A 20,656-nucleotide genomic window follows, 5' to 3' on the forward strand; every position below is an offset into this window, starting at 1 on the left:
GAACATTAACGGACGTGATAAAAAGTTTAGAATTCAAGCAAGCATAGGTGAAGGACTTGACAAGTGAAGTAACAGTCCTACGAAAATCCGAAGCTGAGAACAAGACAACAATTGATAATTTGAAGCATCAAATTGAAGTACTTGGAAAACAATGTACTTATTTAGATGACTATAACCGAAGGAAAAACATCAGAATCACCGGTATTCAAGAACAGCCTGGTGGTGAAACATGGGAAGAAACAGCCAAAATCTTTTCGAAATTGCTTCAAGACAACTACAGCTACCATCAATTATGCTGGAAAGAGCTCACCTTACTGGCCCCCAGAATCCATCTCGATCCCGAACAATTGTAGTGAGGTTCGAGAAGTTTTCGGATCGTGAAGCAGCAATCAGGAATGCCAGAAAGCTGAAAGGGACGGGCATCTATATTAACGATGACCTCTGTCAGGCCTCGCAAGAAGTGAAGAAGAGTAACTTCCTCTGTTAAAACAAGCAAGGGCGGAGGGTAAAGCTGCATTCTTTCGGTATACCAAGCTCATTATTAAGGAGAGAATGGGATATGCTGCTGGTACTACTGGAACAAGTGGTGCTGTTGGTGACGTCACTGCTACGTCACCTGTTAGTGGTGGTGATGGTGGTGACGGTGGAGAGTCGTCAACGAGTTCGACGGCGGCTGGTGTTGGCGATGGTGTGGGAACGGCTGGCACTCCTCCTGTACCTGCCAGAGCTGACACGTCTTCTGCTCCTGTTCCTGCTAGGACTGACTTTGCGGCTGAGTCTCTTGGTGCAACTGCATTGTCTCCCCTATGTGCTAATACGGCTACTACGTCTTCTCCCGTTGCTGGTTCGTCTACTAACTGCCTAGCGGCAAGTGGCGGTTCACAGCAACAACCGTGGAAGAAGCTACGCAATCGTAAGAAGTAGTTAAGTGGTGCTTAACTTTCGCCTTTCTTTGTCAAAGTTTTTCTTGTAATTTTTTATAATGGATTCTTTATGTACTGAACTACCTTTTTCTTCAGTTACGGATGAATTACTAAATTCAGCTATCAATCCTAATATACCCTTTTGCAGTGTTGATAATTATAATAATTTGCAGTTTGATACTTTCTTTCCAGTTGATGATAAATATAATTGAGACTTAGATGTTAATGAATTTTATACTCAGCGTAAGTCTGTTCTTATTCCGAAATTAGTTTACATATCTCTTGATAATGTATCTTTAGAAAGAATCAATACTTTAACGTTATTAACTTTGAATATTAGATCAATTCCTAAAAATGTTCAAGTTTTTGTTGACCCTGTTTTACATGTTTCTTCTGTGAAAATTAATGTTATTGGTTTTTCAGAAATAAGACTTGCTCCTCATTTGTCTTCACTATATGAACTTCCTGGTTATGACATTTATACCAACTCTAGAAATGTACATGGTGGTGGTGTCGCTATGTGTACGTGTCTAAGGTCTACCACTCAACTTTAATATCTGATCCTTCCATTGAGTCCTTAGGTGTTGAGTCTGCAATTGCATCTAAAAGGTATATACTTTTATGTATTGATAGACCTCCTCGAGGTAATTTCAACACCTTGAATATTATAACGGACATCCTCTCATCAGTATATGATAAAAATTATCAAGGTGTTTTTGTGTTTGGTGACTTCAATTTAAACTTGTTGAAGAGTAATGGCAATGATGTCTCTGAATATGTTAATTTAATGTTTTCTTTCTCTCTATTTCCATTGATAAACAAACCAACCAGAGTCACTAACACTTCAGCTACTCTTATAGATCACGTTTGGACATCTCTTTTCGAAGAAAATATTTGTAACATTATTTTAACTGACATTTCTGATCATTTTCCAACATTATCACAATTCAAACTTAAATATACTAATTTACAACCGCAGTTTATCTATAAAAGATCAGTTTCTACAGCTGCCATGGAATCTTTTGCAAACGACCTCTCTGTTATTGATTGGAATTCTGTTTTAAGTTCTCATTCTTGTAATAACGCTTTTGATACTTTTTTTCAGAATACTCAAAAATCTCTGACAAAAATTTTCCAGTCTTAATAATAAATACCAATTAAGCCCACATATTACTCCTGCATTAAAAAATAGTATAAAAGAAAAACACCGATTAGAGAGACTTTGGAAAAAATGGCCTTTAACTTATGGGGTTGCCTACAGAAAATAGAAATAAATTAACTTCTGTCTTAAGAGCTGCAAGAAATAAATTTTATAAAGATCGTTTTACAGATAATCAAGGCAATCCAAAAAGTCAATGGAAAATAATTAATTCTCCTTTAGGTAAAATAAAATTTAATAATCGCACTGTTAACCTTGGCTCATCAAGCTCGGATATTTCTTCAAAATTTAATGAACATTTTCTGAAACTCAATTTTACAATTGGTGATAGTGTGCATGATTATAAGAGATACTTAAACAACTCCCCTAATTTTTCTCTGTATTTGTCCCCGAATAACAGCAAAGAAGTTGAGAAGGTTCTTTGCACTTTTGACACCGACACTCCAGGATACGGTGATATATCTCCAAAAGTATTGAAATATTCTTCTTCTGTCATCTCTACTCCTTTGGCCCATATAATTAACCTCTCTCTGCAAACTGGTACATTTCCTGATCAACTTAAAATAGCTAAAGTAATTCCTCTTCTTAAATCAGGCGATAGAAATAATATAAATAATTATCGACCCATTTCTGTACTTTCTGCATTTAGCAAAATATTTGAAAAAATAATTTCTTTTAGGCTTATTAATTATCTGGAACAAAATTGTTTATTAACAGAACACCAGCACGGTTTCAGAGCACACCATTCAACTGAAACTGCAATTTTGGAATTTATTAGAAAAGTATATGCATGTCTAGAGGAAAAGTAATTTGTTTTGGGAGTTTTTCTTGATTTTTCAAAAGCATTTGATACATTGGACCATGAAATTTTACTTAATAAACTGGAACATTTAGGTATTAGGGGTATTCCAAACAAACTGTTTCGCTGTTATCTTTCTGGGCGGAAACAATGTGTATTTCGTAATGAAAAATATTCCTCTTTTCAATTTCTAACTAAAGGTGTACCACAGGGTTCAGTTTTAGGCCCATTACTTTTTCTTATATATATATATATATCAATGATATTGTAAATGCCAGTAATAAATTTGACTTTGTTCTATATGCTGATGATACATCGCTACTAATTAAAGATAAAGACATTAATTCACTACATAGTCATGTTTTGGCAGAACAAGACAAAATTAATCTTTGGGTCAGTTCAAATAAACTTAAACTAAATGTAACCAAAACAAATTGCATATTATTTCAAAATAGATCAGTAAAAACATTTATTCCTCCAATAATATTAAATGGTGAAACTATAACTAAAGTCAGTTATTTAAAATTTCTCGGTGTGTTTATTCATGAAAATTTAAATTGGAAATAGCATATTGATCAGACATGTTCAAAAGTTTCCAAAGTTACTGGTATCCTGTATAGAATCCGCCATAACCTAACTACTGATGCTATGCTGAGTATTTATCATACATTATGCTACCCACATCTCACGTATTGTGTTTCAATCTGGGGATCTACCTGGCCGTCTTTCCATCACAAGTTAACTGTTGTTCAAAACAAATTTTTCGTTGTATATTTTTCTTAAAGAAGTTTGACTCCACTGCAAGATTGTTAACTGGAGAAAATATTTTGAAATTTTCATTTATACATAAATTTTTTACATTACTTTTGATATATAAAACTCATAGCCAAAATAATGTATTTAAGTTAGTCAATAATATCATCAACACAAGAAGTAATAATTTAAATCTTATTTGCCCTGTATTCAGAACCACTTTATTCAGCCATTGTGTGTTAAGTTCTGGCCCAAAATTATTCAATGCTTTGCCGGTGGACAAGGAGAATCTATTAACACCTGCTAGTAAATTTAAATTTAAAAAAGAAATGAAAAATTATTTGCTTCAACAACAAAATGTTTAGCTTATATTCTTCCAATATAATTCTTATTCGGTTACTATTTACTAATGTATTATTGTCTTAACTATGTATTGTTTTGTAATTATAATTTAGTATGATTGACAAAGATGTAAAGTTTTGTTTAACAAGTACACTCTAAGTAGTAGTTATACTACTTTGTTATTAGTTCATTGGGATTTTTTTGTGAAATTGTGTATGTGCTTTTTATTAAGCAATTTGTTCTTTTATGACAATATGTTCCTTTTGCTAAGTGTGTAGATTATAGGCAAACTTTAGTTGAAGTATTTTTTTCACATATTAATTTCTTATAATAATCTTAAGTTAGTAGCTGACTGCCGTTTACCACAGCATTGTTAGTATGGATTTTTAACCGTCCGTCAGGGAGCTTTTGCTCGACGGACTGTTGCTGTGACTACTTACTATGTATTTAAGTATTCCTTTAAGTATACCTTTGTCAGCAATAAATTCTTACCTACTTTTTTACCTACTTACTTACCTACTTACCTACTTCCTTGCTTGCTTGCTTGCTTACACACACACACACACACACACACACACACACACACACACACACACACACACACACACACACACACCTGGTAGCTCAGTGGTTAGAGCGCTGGCTTCACAAGCCTGAGGACCGGGGTTCGATTCCCCGGCCGGGTGGAGATATTTGGGTGTGTCTCCTTTCACGTGTAGCCCCTGTTCACCTAGCTGTGAGTAGGTACGGGATGTAAATCGAGGAGTTGTGACCTTGTTGTCCCGGTGTGTTGTGTGTGCCTGGTCTCAGGCCTATCCGAAGATCGGGAATAATGAGCTCTGAGCTCGTTCCGTAGAGTAACGTCTGGCTGTCTCGTCAGAGACTGCAGCAGATCAAACAGTGAAACACACACACACACACACACACACACACACACACACACACACACACAAATAGATACATAGATAAAGATAAACGATTAAACAAAAGAAAACAGAGACAAACGGAAGACAGAGAGGAAAGACAGACAGACAGACAGAAACGGACAAACAGACAAACAAATAGACAGAAACACACACACACAAACACACAGACAAACAGATATAAAAGGAAAAACGACGACCACGAAAAACACAAGCGAGGGAGAGTAAGTAGGAGGAAAAATAGAGAAGGGCGGACGTGAATTGGAAAACTAATAAATGGATGGCGGAAGAGAAAAAAAAATAAAAAGAATGGCGAAGGGAAAAAATAAATCAATAACGAAAGGAAGCAGAAAGGAAAATAAAATAAATTAAAATGAGTTCCCGAACCACATTTTCTTCAATTTATTCAAAACGAATTCTGAAAACGAGGAAAGAGAGAGAGAGAGAGAGAGAGAGAGAGAGAGAGAGAGAGAGAGAGAGAATGAAAAAGGGAAGGTATGTGGATAAGAATGAGTGTGGAAAAATGGCAGGAGGAGAAGGAGGAGGAGTCACTAGGAAAGGAAATTCAGAAAGTAAAAAAAGAGAAACCAAGGAGGAGAAGAAAACAAAAATGAAAGCAAAGCAGGAGGAGAAAGAAAAAAAAATAGGGAAAGAAAAGGAGCAGAAGGAAAAGGACGAAGAAGAGGAGGAAGAAGAAGAAGAAGAATACATAGGAATACAGAGGAAAGACGAGTGACAGGAGGTCTTGCGTTTACTATACTACAACTATGATAAGCCATAGAGTAGGAGGCAAGGGTAGAACAGATGAAGCTCCTCCCCACCCACCACTCCCTCCAGCGTTCCCCGGCAAGAAATAAAAACGAGAAAACACAAGAGGAAGAAGAAGAAGAGAAAGAGGAGGAGAGTGAAAAGAATCGAAGAGAAATATTTCAAACGGGGGGAGAGAGGAGAGGAAACGAAAGAAAATAAGAAAAAGGGGGAAAGAGAGGAAAGAGGCTAGAGGAAAGAAGAAAAATAGAAAGGAATGTGGGTGCGTGGGGAGAGAAAACATGGAAGAACAAGAAGAAGGGGAAAGAGAAGAAGAAAAAAAGATGATGAAAGGGAAGACACGAGAGACAAGGAGAGAAGAATGAAGGCAGGAGGAAGAAACAGGAGAGAAAGAAAGGAATAAAAGGAAATAGTTCTGGAGCTAAGAAGGAAATGGAGAGAGAGAGAGAGAGAGAGAGAGAGAGAGAGAGAGAGAGAGAGAGAGAGAGAGAGAGAGAGAGAAGAGAGGGAAGAGTCAGTAGGAGGAGGAGGAGGAGGAGGAGGAGGAGGAGGAGGAGGAGGAGGAGGAGGAGGAGGAGGAGGAGGAGGAGGAGGAGGAGGAGGAGGAGGAGGAGGAGGAGGAGGAGGAGGAGGAGGAGGAGGAGGAGGAGGAGGAGGAGGAGGAGGAGGAGGAGGAGGAAGGAGGAGGAAAAAAATATAAACCTAAAAGGAGAGGAATAAGTATGGGAGAGTGTGACAAAGAAAAAATAGAGAACGAAGAAAGAAAAGAGAAAGAAAAACAAGAACAAAAGCAAGAATGAGAAAAAAAGACAGATGAAAAAGGAAAACGAAAGCGAAAAGAGAGAGAGAGAGAGAGAGAGAGAGAGAGAGAGAGAGAGAGAGAGAGAGAGAGAGAGAGAGAGAGAGAGAGAGAGAGAACCGAAGCTGGCGTGGGAATTCTCGCATGGGATATTAATAAGATGGATTCCACTTACGCTGCGACGAATGAATTCACGAAGCCACACCTGAGCCAGGATAGCCACGCCTGCCACCACCACCACCACCACCACCACCGCTAATACCATCACCAACCATGCGCTACTCAGGTAAACTTCCTCTCTGTCCCTTCTTCCTCCTTTATTATTGTGTTCTCTCTCTCTCTCTCTCTCTCTCTCTCTCTCTCTCTCTCTCTCTCTCTCTCTCTCTCTCTCTCTCTCTCTCTCTCTCTCTCTCTCTCTCTCTCTCTCTCTCTCTCTCTCTCTCTCTCTCTCTCTCTCTCTCTCTCTCTCTCTCTCTCTCTCTCTCTCTCTCTCTCTAAGACCACAGACTATACAAGTGGAGAAACAGCTCAATGAACGCACGACTGAGAGAACCATTGGCAGCAGCTCTCCCTTCCCTATGCTCTCCTCCCCTCTGCTCTCTCCTCCCTTTACTCTCCTCGCCTGTGCTCTCCCTCCGTGCTTTCTCCCCTCTCTTTTTTCTCCTCCCCTGTGCTCTCCTCCCCCCCTCTGCTCTCCTTCCCTGCGCCACAACGAAACACCTGAAGAACGGCAAGTTGCGGCGAAAAACGCGTATTGGTTCACGGATACTCGAGTTCACTTTATTGACAAGAGAACATTCATCGCCTTAATGCAGTCCACTTTCCAAACGTCGATTTCAGGACCTCGCTTCACTTTTTTTTACCTTCCTCCTTTTTTCTTTCTCTTTTTTTCGCAAGGAATTTCCTGTTTTTCTATTATTTCTATGTTCTTTTTGTTTACGTTCACGAAGTTTTAAAAAGAAAAAAATTGTTTGTGGATGGAAAAATGAGAAGAAAATGGGATATTTTGTTTTTACCTTCCTCATTTTTTTTACCCAACTTTAATTTTATTTTCCTTTAGTTTACATACAGTACGTTCTAGAAACAACATGGACACAAAAAGATTGAGAGAAGAAAAGGTTAATTTCGTCTTATTAACGCACACGAAACGGAAGGTTGATTAAGTTTGTGTACAATAAGATAGTGCAGGATTTCAAACAGTTAGTTCGAAAAGTGAGAAAAAATAAAACATCTTTCAGGAACAAAGTTTGAAATCTCCGAGTCTCAAGTAGGTTCGAAAAGTGCTGGCTAGAATTACGTTCGAAAACATCCACTCGGCAGCAGTGGGGATTCAGGGAAGTCTTTCATGGCATACCATTCCTCGGGGGGACCAGAGAATGTCATTGATTCTTGGTGTCTTACTATTCAACATGATTGACCGGTCATAGACTAGTTTGACAGTGATTTCCAATACACTCCTTTACTGTAACACTGAGTGAAGGTAGTCAAGGTGAGGAAAGGCAGGTCAGAAAAATCGAGGGACAGAGGCGTGGTTCCATCGTGTATGTTTTTGATGACCAAGCTTATGTTAAGGATCTCCAGTACAATGTCAAGCTTCATGTGCGCTGTCACTTGTTCAAAAATGGGTGCTTTGGATGTGGCCACATCAACCTGGAAAACAGCACTATGATGTTGACCGAAGACCACAATCTTGGCTCCCAGGCGTGTTACATTGAACAGATGGAGCCAAATCTTCTATGAAAGACTTAATGAAGAATGACCCAACACAGCATGCCAGGCAGGTACCTCGTTTTTAATCATACAGGATATTCACGAACATGTTTAATAATTCTCATGGATTCCAGAATCCGTGTTTAATCACTATTGTCAATTAACTGATGCAAATTACTACGGTGACCACAATTTCACTATACATATTTCATATATTGTGTATTCAAATAAGATTACAACTAACGTTACAACCCAGACTATATCAAGATTAATTTACAGTGATGTGTTTCACTGTTTGTTTGATCTGCTGCAGTCTCTGACGAGACAGCCAGACGTTACCTACGAAACGAGCTCAGAGCTCATTATTTCCGATCTTCGGATAGGCCTGAGACCAGGCACACACCACACACCGGGAGAGAGAGAGAGAGAGAGAGAGAGAGAGAGAGAGAGAGAGAGAGAGAGAGAGAGAGAGAGAGAGAGAGAGAGAGAGAGAGAGAGAGAGAGAGAGAGAGAGAGAGAGAGAGAGAGAGAGAGAGAGAGAGAGAGAGAGAGTGTGTGTGTGTGTGTGTGTGTGTGTGTGTATGATGAACGATGTGCCAGGGCTCAGTGATCTAGCTTCTGCCACAACTTCTGTGTCATTTGAAAGCATGAGACACACACACTGCTAAATAAACGAAACAAATACCTTCCTCTTGTTCCAGCCAGCCTGCCTTTCCCCTGTGGTCACACAACTGTCTGCCTTACATGTGTCACAATCATAAATAACTTTACCAATGAACATTACCCTATCTGCAGAACAGAGATATCATCTTTCACAGAAGCTCGTATAAACTTTCAGTCAGTGTATACGAACAGTAGTATTTACTCTGAATGATTTTATTAAAATGATTAGATGTCAAACTTCTTAGTATCACCAATGAAATTTGTAAGTATCATTTACGGTCTTATTTCCATATTCTTGACTAAATTTATTAGCAAATATTTACGATGTTCCTAAAGTCTACTTGGTGACAGTTTCAAAACGAACTTATTACCATGCTTCATAAGATTACTCACGATCTTATTTATGAGCCAATGTTCACATTGGAGAATAGGTTCGTGGGAAACAAGTTCTCAGTGTTTCGAACTTATTTCCACATACCTGTTTCCCAAAACTTAGCATGAACTAGTTGACACGTACCACTTTCCCCTTCCCTACGAAACAGCTAAAGCGTCACGTGCATGCCTGATGATAGATTCTTGGAACTGCCCCTTGTTTCCTTGTACTCATATTCTTCCTTATTCAAAAAGAAAAAAAACATTATCAAAAGCATGTATGTTCAACGACTAGTAAGAAGAAAGTTGCCATATGTAAACTTCACAAATTTCTTCAGTTCCTTTGTTTTCTTATTCTTATTTTTCGTCTTTAAAACTGTAACACCAAAAAATAAGAATGCAAAACTGTGTACATGATTATGGAAAAAAAGAAAAGAATTGTCTGGCAGTGAATGGGTTAAAGTAAGAAATTCTGAAGTTGATGTTGCTTCGTAAAGACTCCAAGAACAACAGCCTCGGAGGAATTAGCAGAGAGAGGAAAGGCCCAGCAAGGTAATTAGAGACTGTTTGTTTCCCAGAGCAAGCGTAAAAGGTCAAGTGGGTCAGGTTTAGGTGTGTGTGTGTGTGTGTGTGTGTGTGTGTGTGTGTGTGTGTGAGAGAGAGAGAGAGAGAGAGAGAAAGTGTGTGTGTGTGTGTGTGTGTGTGTGTGTGTGTGTGTGTGTGTGTGTGTGTGTGTGTGTGTGTGTGTGTGTGTGTGTGTGTGTGTGTGTGTGTGTGTGTAATTCACTGTTTGATCTGCTGCAGTCTCTGACGAGACAGCCAGACGTTACGCTACGGAACGAGCTCAGAGCTCATTATTTCCGATCTTGGGATAGGCCTGAGACCAGGCACACACCTTTGTGTTTGTGTTTGTGTTTGTTTGTGTGTGTGTGTGTGTGTGTGTGTGTGTGTGTGTGTGTGTGTGTGTGTGTGTGTGTGTGTGTGTGTGTGTGTGTGTGTGTGTGTGTATAGAGGAGAAATGTGAAGTAGGAGAAATGTTTTGATGTGTTTATTTTGTCTGATTCAGATAACTTCAAGTCTTTCTTTTCATTTGTAGGAAGCTAAATTTGTAACCATGCCAAGGAACAACAGAATGAATATATACAAATGTAAATGTGGAAGGAAAAAAAAAGTGCAGTGAAAGTCATCTAAAAATAATAGCAGGCTTTGATCGAAGGTGCGATAAAGATACGACTAAAACACCGAAAAGGAAAAGGTAGAATTTGGATATAAAAATGACCTGAAAATTTTTATATGCTGTGAACGTGAAATAGAAATGGATGAATGTAATATCAAAAGGCAAGGAGTTGAATTTAGATGCTGCACACGTGAAGGAGAAGATAAAAAAGAGATTAAAATGAAATGAGTGGAATACATGTTGAGTTGAAGTGTATAGTGTAGTAATACAAAAGAAATTAACATGAATAAAGTATAATACATACCTAATGAAAGTGAATCAAGTAAATTATATACCAAACGAGTGATTTAAATGCAACATAACCAAATAAAAGTTAATAGAATGTATTACATAGCAAAATAAGAGTGAACTGAATGTAATATATACTAAATGAAAGTGAACACAGTATAACACATAGCAAATGAAAGTAAAGAAAGTGCAACACACCGCCCACTTCTTGCAGATATTGCGCCTTACACACTCACGGCCGCTCAACACCACTTGCTCGCCACCTACATAACTTTACGCCACGCTGTTCCCACTTACACTTGAGATCTACGTACATTTAGGAAGCCACACCTTTCCCACACCTGAACCGCACCTGGAAACCTGTATCTGAACCACAATTGACCTGGAGATCTACACCTGAACCATGTATGAGACGGCACATTTTACCACACCTGCAAACCACACCTGAAGAGCCACCGCAGCACCACAACAGGATGCCACACGTGAAGCATTACTCTGCCGGGTATTGCCTCTTGGCGGTAATGTCTCTCTCTTCAAGACTCCAACAAGTTTCGTCTGGGTTACAAGAGTGGGATGCCGTCCAGGGTGTCTTGGCACGGCTGCAGCGTCAGAACTACTCGCATTATATCCTGTCCAATGTCTATGCTAAATAAACGCCAATGGAGAGATACAGAGAGAGGAGAAATAAATCCAAGCAGTCTATCCAGCTGTGAATTAATCCTTTCAATAAAAGAAAAGGGCAATTATTCTCAAGCTTCATAGAATTGCCAGTTATTCATCAGGAGTATATTGGAGATGTGACGGTGATGGATGAGTGATTAAGGGATTCTTTTCATCGCTTTCATTACGACTAATATTTTTGTTGGGATGGCATTAGAATGTAAAAGTGTCAGTGCATATCAAATTAATTCATTTAACTACCTGCAATTGTTCTATCTTAAGTAAAGAACATATCACAATAATCAGATAAAGCCATTGAGTTTCTATTTTTCCCTTTCCTGCACTTCAGGGAAGTCTAAATGATATGTTGAAATACTCGTATATACATGTACCAAGGTTCTTCTTTAAATAAACAATACATCACAATTATCAGATCATTTTTCTCATGATTTTTAACATTGGTCCGGACCTGTACCTTTTTTATGTGTTTGCGTGTGTGATTGAAGTTTTTTCTTTAAGCTTACAAATATTTAAAATGTTTCAATTCTTTAAATGCATCGTTTTAACTTGTATCCTTTTGCTGTTACTCAAAATACAGTAAAAGCGACGTCATGATACGGAAAGGGCTAAAACCACGAGATCTCTCTACAGCGAGGCGATCACGTTAACCACCACACACACACCACCACCAAGCCAACACCACGAACAACAACAACAATCTGTCCGCTTGGCCACGACTCAATACTTAATCTAAAGAACACCCTTTGATAACAGCGAAATAAATACACAAATAGGAGCTTTTCATTCGACTTCCATCAGCGTCTACATCAGAGCGTGTACAACAATACCTTAGCAAACCGTTTACACTGACCACATGATAACGGCAACCCAGGACAACCACCTCCCTGCCACGTATCTCTGGGACTTTCCTGACAGATGCGCGTTAAGACACAAGTTAACAGCATCGACCTCGCCAACAATAGAGGAGTGGAAGCTGAGTGTGGCGTATACCTGACTCCGCTCTTGTCCGTGTGTAGAGCAGCCATTGTGAAGGAAAATGAAGATGTGAGTCAAGTTTAAATGTTTTGTTAAATTGGGTTTCTGTTGTATGTTGTTACGTGGTTATGTGTTTATTTTGGCTTTGTCTCGGCTGTCTTCCTTGTGGGCATGGCAAACTGACTGGTAAAGGATTGGTAGATGGATGGGTAAACAGATAGATAGATACATAGCTGGTTTATCTACCGTATTTTTTTTGCATATATATTGTCAATTTGTGTAACTATTCCCGATAAACTAGGTATCCATCACTTTTTCACTTCATATTCTCTCTCTCTCTCTCTCTCTCTCTCTCTCTCTCTCTCTCTCTCTCTCTCTCTCTCTCTCTCTCTCTCTCTCTCTCTCTCTCTCTCTCTCTCTCTCTCTCTCTCTCTCTCTCTCTCTCTCTCTCTCTCTCTCTCTCTCTCCATCTACAAATCTAATGGCCTGTCTTCCCAATTCATCTATCTGTCTTTCATTAGTCTCCCTATTTATCTACCCACCCACGAGTCTACCTATACAAAACGCCTTCACTCTCCAACTTTTCCAACATTCCCCTATAGAACCGTTTATCTTCAACCATTCCCATAGCACGTACCACCCCACCTCCCCCCTTGCCACCACCACCACCACCACCACCACTAACTACTATTACTTCCACCATCACTGCCACCACTGCTACTCTCGCCATCACAACTAAACTACCTCCAGCATGAAACTCTCCAATCATCATTTCTACACACACACACACACACACACACACACACACACACACACACACACACACACACACACACACACACACACTCCTCTACTACCGCCATCATTTTCATCATCTCCGTTTTTTTTTTTTTTTTTCATTTCTACTTGCATTTTTTCGTTTTTATCCACAGCAGTGTTTTATGTAATTACTTTAATTTATTTATTTTGTACTCTTTTCTTCTGTTTATTTTTTCTTCTATTTCTCTTTTTGTCTTTCATTATTATTATCATCATCATCATCATCATCGGCCCCCGTTCTTTTTTTTTTTTTCTTTTTCTTCATATTTTTGTTCTCGTTTTTATTCTTCTAACGTATCTAATCTTAAACCAATTATATCCTCTTCCTCCTTCCTCCTCCTCCTCCTCCTCCTCCTCCTCCTCCTCCTCCTCCTCCTCCTCCTCCCCTTCTTCCTCTTCTTCCTCCTCCTCTTCTTCCTACTACAACAATTACTACAACTACCACTACCTCTACTACTACTACTACAACTACTACTACTACTACTACTACTACTACTACTACTACTACTACTATTAATAATATCAATAGTAATAATAATAATAATAATAATAATAATAATAATAATAATAATAATAATAATAATAATAATAATGATAATGATAATAATAATAATACCACTACTACTACAACAACTACAACTACTACCACTACCACTACTACTATTCTTCCACCATCACCATTACTATCATCACTTTTCCTCACCCTCCTCCTCTTCCTCCTCCTCCTCCTCCTCCTCCTCCTCCGCCTTCTCCTGTACTGTCCTGTCTCTCTTATCTGTAGCCAGTTAGAAGTAGTTACCAAACAGCCTCGAAAGGACCAAGAAGTCTGTTGCTGTTTGGCTCTCCTTTGTATTCCTTTGTATTCCTCCTCCACCACCACCACCACCAGCTCGGCAATAAAGTCAATCGCTCTCTAGTGGCAAGTTCGGAAGTCAGGACAAACAGAAAGGTTAAAAGTCCCGACATGAATCGCCTGTAATTACTGCCTTGGGGGGGAGGGGAGGAAGCAGTGTGTCAAGGCAATACAGTGCTATCCTCCTCCTCCTCCTCCTCCTCCTCCTCCTCCTCCTCCTCCTCCCTCTCCTCTTTCTCTTCGTTTTCGTGGTGTTCCTTTATAATTGTTTACAACTAGAATACCTTCACATTCTATTCCTCCTCTTCTTCCTCCTCCTCCTCTTCTTCTTCCTCCTCCTCCTCCTCCTCCTCCTCCTCCTCCTCCTCCTCCTCCTCTTCTTCCTCATTTCCTCCTCTTCCTCCTCCTCCTCCTCTCCCTCTTCGTTTTCGTGGTGTTCTTTTCTAATGGTTTACAACTAGAATATCTCCTCCTCCTCCTCCTCCTCCTCCTCCTGCTCCTCCTCCTCCTCCTTCTTCTCCTTCTCCTCCTCCTCCTCCTCCTCCTCCTTCTCCTCCTCGCCCTCTTCGTTTTCATGGTGTTCCTCTCTACCAATCTAATACAAGGTGGTGGAGAAAAGTCTTAATCTCTTCTTTCTTGTTCTGCGACACATTGTATATTCGTTGGTACACAGTGCGTGGGTTGATTGATCCGCCCCCTATAGACCATCAAGCTCCCTAGTGCCTGTTCTTCCCTTTGTAATCCTTTGCAATCCTCTTCATCCTCTTCCTCCTCCTCTTCTTCCTCTTCCTGTTTCTGTTTCCGCTCCTTCTCCTTCTTCTTCTTCTCCCTCTTCTTCTTCTTCTCTGTTTCCATGCCATCTCGTCAATATCTTCATTTTCTTTTCATTATTGTGATTTCCTTTTCTTTTTTCTCGTTATTATTATTTCTCTCTTTATTTTCTTGTTTGTTAGTATTTGTTTATTATGTAATCGTATCAAGTAAGCTCTTTGTTCTCCTCCTCCTCCTCCTCCTCCTCCTCCTCCTCTCCTTCTTTTTCTTCTCTTCCTTCTCCTTCTTCTCCTCCTCCTCCTCCTCCTCCTCCTCCTCCTCCTCCTCCTCCTCCTCCTCCTCCTCCTCCTCCTCCTCCTCCTCTTCGTCATTCATCTTAATCTATTCTTATTCATATTCAAATTCTTATCCTCAGTGTTGTCATCATTACCACTTTATCATTCCCAACTCTCACAATTCCTCCTCTGTCTTTTACTTTCTTTATTTCAATTCCTTCTTAATATTTTCCCCTCTTTTTTTCTTCTTCTATATTCTGTATTCTTTTTTTCCTATGCATTCTCCTTTTCGTTCTTTACTGATCTATTCTCCTTCTCGTCTTCTTCTTCTTTTCTTCTTCTTCTTCTTCTTCTTCTTCTTCTTCTTCTTCTTCTTCTTTTCTAATCCTCTTCTTTCCTATCCTCCGTGTCTTCTTCTTCTTCTTCTTCTTCTTCTTCTTCTTCTAGTCCTTTTCTTCTAGTCCTTTTCTTCTTTCCTATTCTCCTTGACTTCCTCTTCCTCTTCCTCTTCCTCTTCTTCTTCTTCTTCTTCTTCTTCTTCTTCTTCTTCTTCTTCTTCTTCTTCTTCTTCTTCTTCTTCTTCTTCTAGCCCTCTTCTCCTTTCCTATCTTTTTTGTCTTCTTCTTGTTCTTCTTATTATTATCATCATTATTATTATTTTTATTATTATCATTATTATTATTATTATTATTATTATTATTATTATTATTATTATTATTATTATTATATTATCATTATTATTATTCCTTCTAATCTTTTTTTCCTTTCCTATCCTCGTTCTCTTTCTCCTACTCTTCATCCTCCTCTGTCATATTCTCTTCCTTGTCCTCTTTCTTCTTCTGTTCCTTCTCATCGTATTCCTCATTATTCTCTTCCTCTTTCTCCTTCTTGTCCTCGTCCATCTATTCCTACTCCTTTCACTCTATATGCTTCGGCAGCCACACATCAGGAGCGCGGTGACTGACATGCTACTGGTAACAAGCACGTTAAAAGAAATAAGATACTAAAAAAGAACCACGTTATCGACTGGTATATACTTTTACATCAATACTCTTCTACTCTTCATTGTCAATAATCTGTAATCTTGGAGGAAAATTCTTAGTAGCATATTTTTCCTGGGGTCCGGAACTCGATTAAAAAGGAGTGAGAAATATTCTTAGTTTCGAAATTTTAATCTGGCGACATGAGTACGTTTCTTACTTAAAAGAGAAGAGAAATGTTTTATGTCTGGAAAATGTTCTTTGGATCTTTTACTGAGTGATTTAACTTTTCTAGCAATATTTTGTCCGCTACTTCTCATTTTTCAATAATTTGTAATCCCTGAATAAAATTTTAACCGCATTTCTTTAGTAAATGTCCGAACCTTAATAAAAAGGAAATTTTCATGTGATAATATAAACATTCTTCTTAGTTCAAGGGAAATCACTCTGTATCTGTACAATGGTCTTTCGAATTCTAAGGATAGAAGCTTAGATAATGACCACATTTTTACTTTTAAAAGAAATTAAGACTAAAAGACACACTTTATCGATGAGAGAGAGAGAGAGAGAGAGAGAGAGAGAGAGAGAGAGAGAGAGAGAGAGAGAGAGAGAGAGAGAGAGAGAGAGAGAGAGAGAGAGAGAGAGAGAGACACACACACACACACACACACACACACACACACACACACACACACACATGAAACAAGAGATGAAAGGCTGATTACAATTCCAGTAGAGCCTGATTTCTGGTGAACTGAAGACTTGGCGACTTCGGAATCACCACAGTACAGAAGGAAAGGAGATCGAGGCAGTGAAGGATACTTCCAAGGAATTATTCAGAAACTTGGCAACTATTTCACAGCTCGAGTGTCAGCTCATGTATATCGAATGGCTACACCAGACGGAATGTTAGAGGAGGGAAGCTGCAAATGTCTCTTAACCTTTTCAGTACTGGGACGCATTTTTTTACCATGAGTTTAGGTACGAATGAACGATTTTATTTTTGCATTAGGAAGTATCAATGAAGGTCAGAGGATTAATGAAATGGACAGAGTCTTCACTATTTAAATCCGCACACGAGTTTCTGAAGCAGCATAAAATCACCAAATAGTGAGCAGAATGAATATGAAAAAACGTCACAACACTAAAGTGGGTTAAGTTTCTTCATGTAGAATTCAGGAACATCTGTCACTCTCTCTCTCAAAACATTAGTCAGGTCTTCGTACATATTCCAACACGATACACGGAAGGTTTGTATAGAAGAAAAGTGATCTAGTTTGTACTCATTGGTTATTTTTGTTTCTATTCTATTTAATCTGTGTGTGTGTGTGTGTGTGTGTGTGTGTGTGTGTGTGTGTGTGTGTGTGTGTGTGTGTGTGTGTGTGTGTGTGTGTGTGTGTGTGTGTGTGTGTGTGTGTGTGTGTGTGTGTGTGTGTGTGTGTGTGTGTGTGTGTGTGTGTGTGTGTGTGTGTGTGTGTGTGTGTGTGTGTGTGTGTGTGTGTGTGTGTGTGTGTGTGTGTGTGTGTGTGTGTGTGTGTGTGTGTGTGTGTGTGTGTGTGTGTGTGTGTGTGTGTGTGTGTGTGTGTGTGTGTGTGTGTGTGTGTGTGTGTGTGTGTGTGTGTGTGTGTGTATCTCTCTCTCTCTCTCTCTCTCTCTCTCTCTCTCTCTATATATATATATAGTGTTTCTAAAAGAGAGTAAAGTTGACTACATTTGTTCATTCGTAGTTTCATTCCTTCCATGTATAAACAAATTTTCTCAAACTGGTCTAATTTTTTATGTATCCCTGAGAAGATAATTCGTAGTTTCATTCACCTTATTATAAACAAATTTTCTCAAACTGGTCTAATCTCTTATCTCTCTCTCTCTCTCTCTCTCTCTCTCTCTCTCTCTCTCTCTCTCTCTCTCTCTCTCTCTCTCTCTCTCTCTCTCTCTCTCTCTCTCTCTCTCTCTATCTATCTATCTATCTATCTATCTATCTATCTATCTATCTATCTATCTATCTATCTATCTATCTATCTATCTATCTATCTATCTATCTATTTATTTATCTATCTATCTATCTATCTATCTATCTATCTATCTATCTGAGTCCAACCATTTTATTTACGGAACTCTGAATATTAGAAAGAAAAAGCTAAGGGTATACGATCTAAAAGTCAGTAATGTTGCACCACAAAGGATCATAATATCAGGCGTGTGGAACAAAGGAGGGATGTTATTTGTAACCAAAGGAGAAGAATTACTTGTCGCCAGGTAGTGTTAAATGTCACAGAAAGGTGCGGCCTCCAGCTTGTCAATATGTTGCTTTGAAAAGATAATACACGTGGACCTCAAGAATTCAAGCGAGAAGTGAATTGACAAAATAGTAAAAAAACAGACCACATTACCAGAGAAAGGAGAAAAGTGCAGATGTTACGAGTGTCATTGAGAAAGTTAGGTAGTCGAGAGGTTAGTTTGACTCTGAAAAATCAACTCTGAAAAATAATACATTACAGATAGATAGACAGATAGATAGATAGGTTGGTATGTAGGTAGGAAGGTAGATTTATAGATAGAGAGATAGATAGATAGATAAGGTGATAGATTTCGTAACTGTTGGTAATCTAAGGCCTACACACTCGTTCCGTACTGGCTGTCTCGTCAGAGACTGCAGCAGATCAAACAGTGAATTACACACACACACACACACACACACACACACACACACACACACACACACACACACACACACACACACACACACACACTCATCTGAGCTCAGTCTTCATATCCTTTACGTGATAAGACCAAGATTTATAGGTCAAAATTGCCACCGTACCGTACCATATATTCTTCATTAATCATTGCCACAAGGAGAAAATATATTCCTCTCGGACTCGTATATCAGAAAAAGAATGCCATCTTTTACCTACTACATTAACACGTAGAACATTCGTTATCGCTTGTACATCAAAAAAGGAGAAAAAAATAACTTATTCATTACTGTCATTAGTAACAAAAAAACTAGATCATATTCGAAACTGCAATTGAGCACAAGGGAATAACAAAAAGTACTACTAATCTATCCGACCTTTACGAGGCTATTTGTGATGAACTACACTACCTCATCAACAACATTAAATAAGGTATTAAGAGCACTTTCATTAAACACATGTATTCATTTCGAAGAGCAGTTAATCCCTACGATGAAGAAAAAAAAACAGTTCTCTTTAAAAACAATACTATAATCCCTCTCAAATCATGTAGTGTTGCTTCACAATTGCCTATGACGCAGCCCAAGTGGCCAATAGGTACGCCATTACCTTTGATAATTCCCTGTGAAGCACCCAGGTGACTAATTCACACACATCACCCAGGCTCGTGTTCCCGTCACTCCGTCCCTCGCGACCTATTCACTGATCACCAAAACCACGAAAAAGAGAACAACACTCACTGCCCGCGTTGTTACCAGGCAGATTTAACCTTTACCCACGGACATTTAGTTTATCATTCAGGGACATTGATATCACTGCAGCAAACTGAGTGACACAAAGACACCAAACCTAATTACACTTTGTTTTCATCACAATAAAAGTCTACGGTTTGTGTATTCCACATTTCACAACCCGATTCACCTCAAATACACGTGAAGCATACCCAGAGTGCAAAAAGAAGTAACAAAATTTAATAATAATATACATACCACCATCCATCTGTCCGTCTTTCTTCTGATCTGCCTGTCCATCTATAAGTAATCCAATCTGATAATCCACGCATGTAGCCGCAGAGTGAAATAAGCGCTGGTGGAGTGGACCCATTCATCTATTCATATCTGGTCATGAGTCTATTCACTTATAAATATCCACCCATTTTATACTGGTAGCTCTTTACCAATCCATCTATATGCAAATTAAGTGTTTTACTATGCGGGAGGCGATATTTCCACAGAGGGATGACGGGGAGGCTGCACGCCCACGGGAAAACTGCTGGAAAAAGCCGGAAGAGAAGGAGAGGGAAGGAGAAATAAGTTAGCGCAGAAAGATGAAGGGAAAAAATCAAAGGAGAGGAAGGAGGCGAGGACAACGAGCACAAGACTGGTGAAGTTTGAAAACAAATCAAATTAATAAGCGATGAACACAGACAAGGAGAAGAGAAAAATAGTGAAAGAGGAGGCCGGCTAGGAGAGAGAGTGGTGGCAAATGAAGGACAGAGATGGGATAGCAAGACGAAGATGAAATCATGGAGGGAGAAAAATAGGACAACGAACCGAAAAATACAAGAAAGAAGAAGACAAAATCCTGAAACATGATGGCCATTTTTCTAATTTCCGATTTTCCTCAAGATTCTTTCATTCTTGACAGAGAGAGAGAGAGAGAGAGAGAGAGAGAGAGAGAGAGAGAGAGAGAGAGAGAGAGAGAGAGAGAGAGAGAGAGAGAGAGAGAGAGAGAGAGAGAGAGAGAGAGAGAGAGAGAGAGAGAGAGAGAGAGAGAGAGAGAGAGAGAGAGAGAGAGAGAGAGAGGAGAGAGAGAGAGAGAGAGAGAGAGAGAGAGAGAGAGAGAGAGAGAGAGAGAGAGAGAGAGAGAGAGAGAGAGAGAGAGAGAGAGAGAGAGAGAGAGAGAGAGAGAGGATGTGATGTATTGCACA

At 39.2% G+C, this 20,656-nt stretch overlaps 1 protein-coding gene and 1 long non-coding RNA gene across 5 annotated transcripts in view; one reads left to right on the forward strand and one right to left on the reverse strand.

The window, feature by feature from the left end:
- LOC123498611 overlaps positions 1–20,656 on the reverse strand; it is an 89,109-nt gene that overhangs the window by 22,638 nt on the left and 45,815 nt on the right. The gene's annotated exons all lie outside the window — the stretch shown is intronic.
- LOC123498610 (flocculation protein FLO11-like) lies at positions 519–3,099 on the forward strand. 4 transcript variants are annotated; one of them, XR_006672741.1, is made up of 3 exons: positions 519–913; positions 1,347–1,532; positions 2,483–3,099. XR_006672741.1 is itself a non-coding variant. In XM_045245881.1 (2 exons), the coding sequence occupies exons 1-2, from the start codon at positions 553–555 to the stop codon at positions 1,455–1,457; spliced, it is 402 nt and encodes a 133-aa protein (XP_045101816.1). In that variant the 5' UTR covers positions 519–552; the 3' UTR covers positions 1,458–3,099. The 4 variants fall into 4 exon arrangements, 1 of the variants encoding a protein (XP_045101816.1); XR_006672742.1 differs by having other exon boundaries at positions 2,800–3,099; XR_006672743.1 differs by having other exon boundaries at positions 1,417–1,532; positions 2,800–3,099.

This window comes from Portunus trituberculatus, chromosome 48 (genome assembly GCF_017591435.1).
Source record: "Portunus trituberculatus isolate SZX2019 chromosome 48, ASM1759143v1, whole genome shotgun sequence".
NCBI lineage: Eukaryota > Metazoa > Arthropoda > Malacostraca > Decapoda > Portunidae > Portunus > Portunus trituberculatus.

What these genes read in the sequence shown, in the direction of transcription:
- LOC123498610 (XM_045245881.1), top strand. Translation starts at nt 553, where the DNA reads ATGGGATATGCTGCTGGTACTACTGGAACAAGTGGTGCTGTTGGTGAC. An exon ending in GTGGAAGAAGCTACGCAATC is followed by an intron (nt 914 to 1,416) that starts GTAAGAAGTAGT and finishes TACCAACTCTAG; the next exon opens with AAATGTACATGGTGGTGGTG.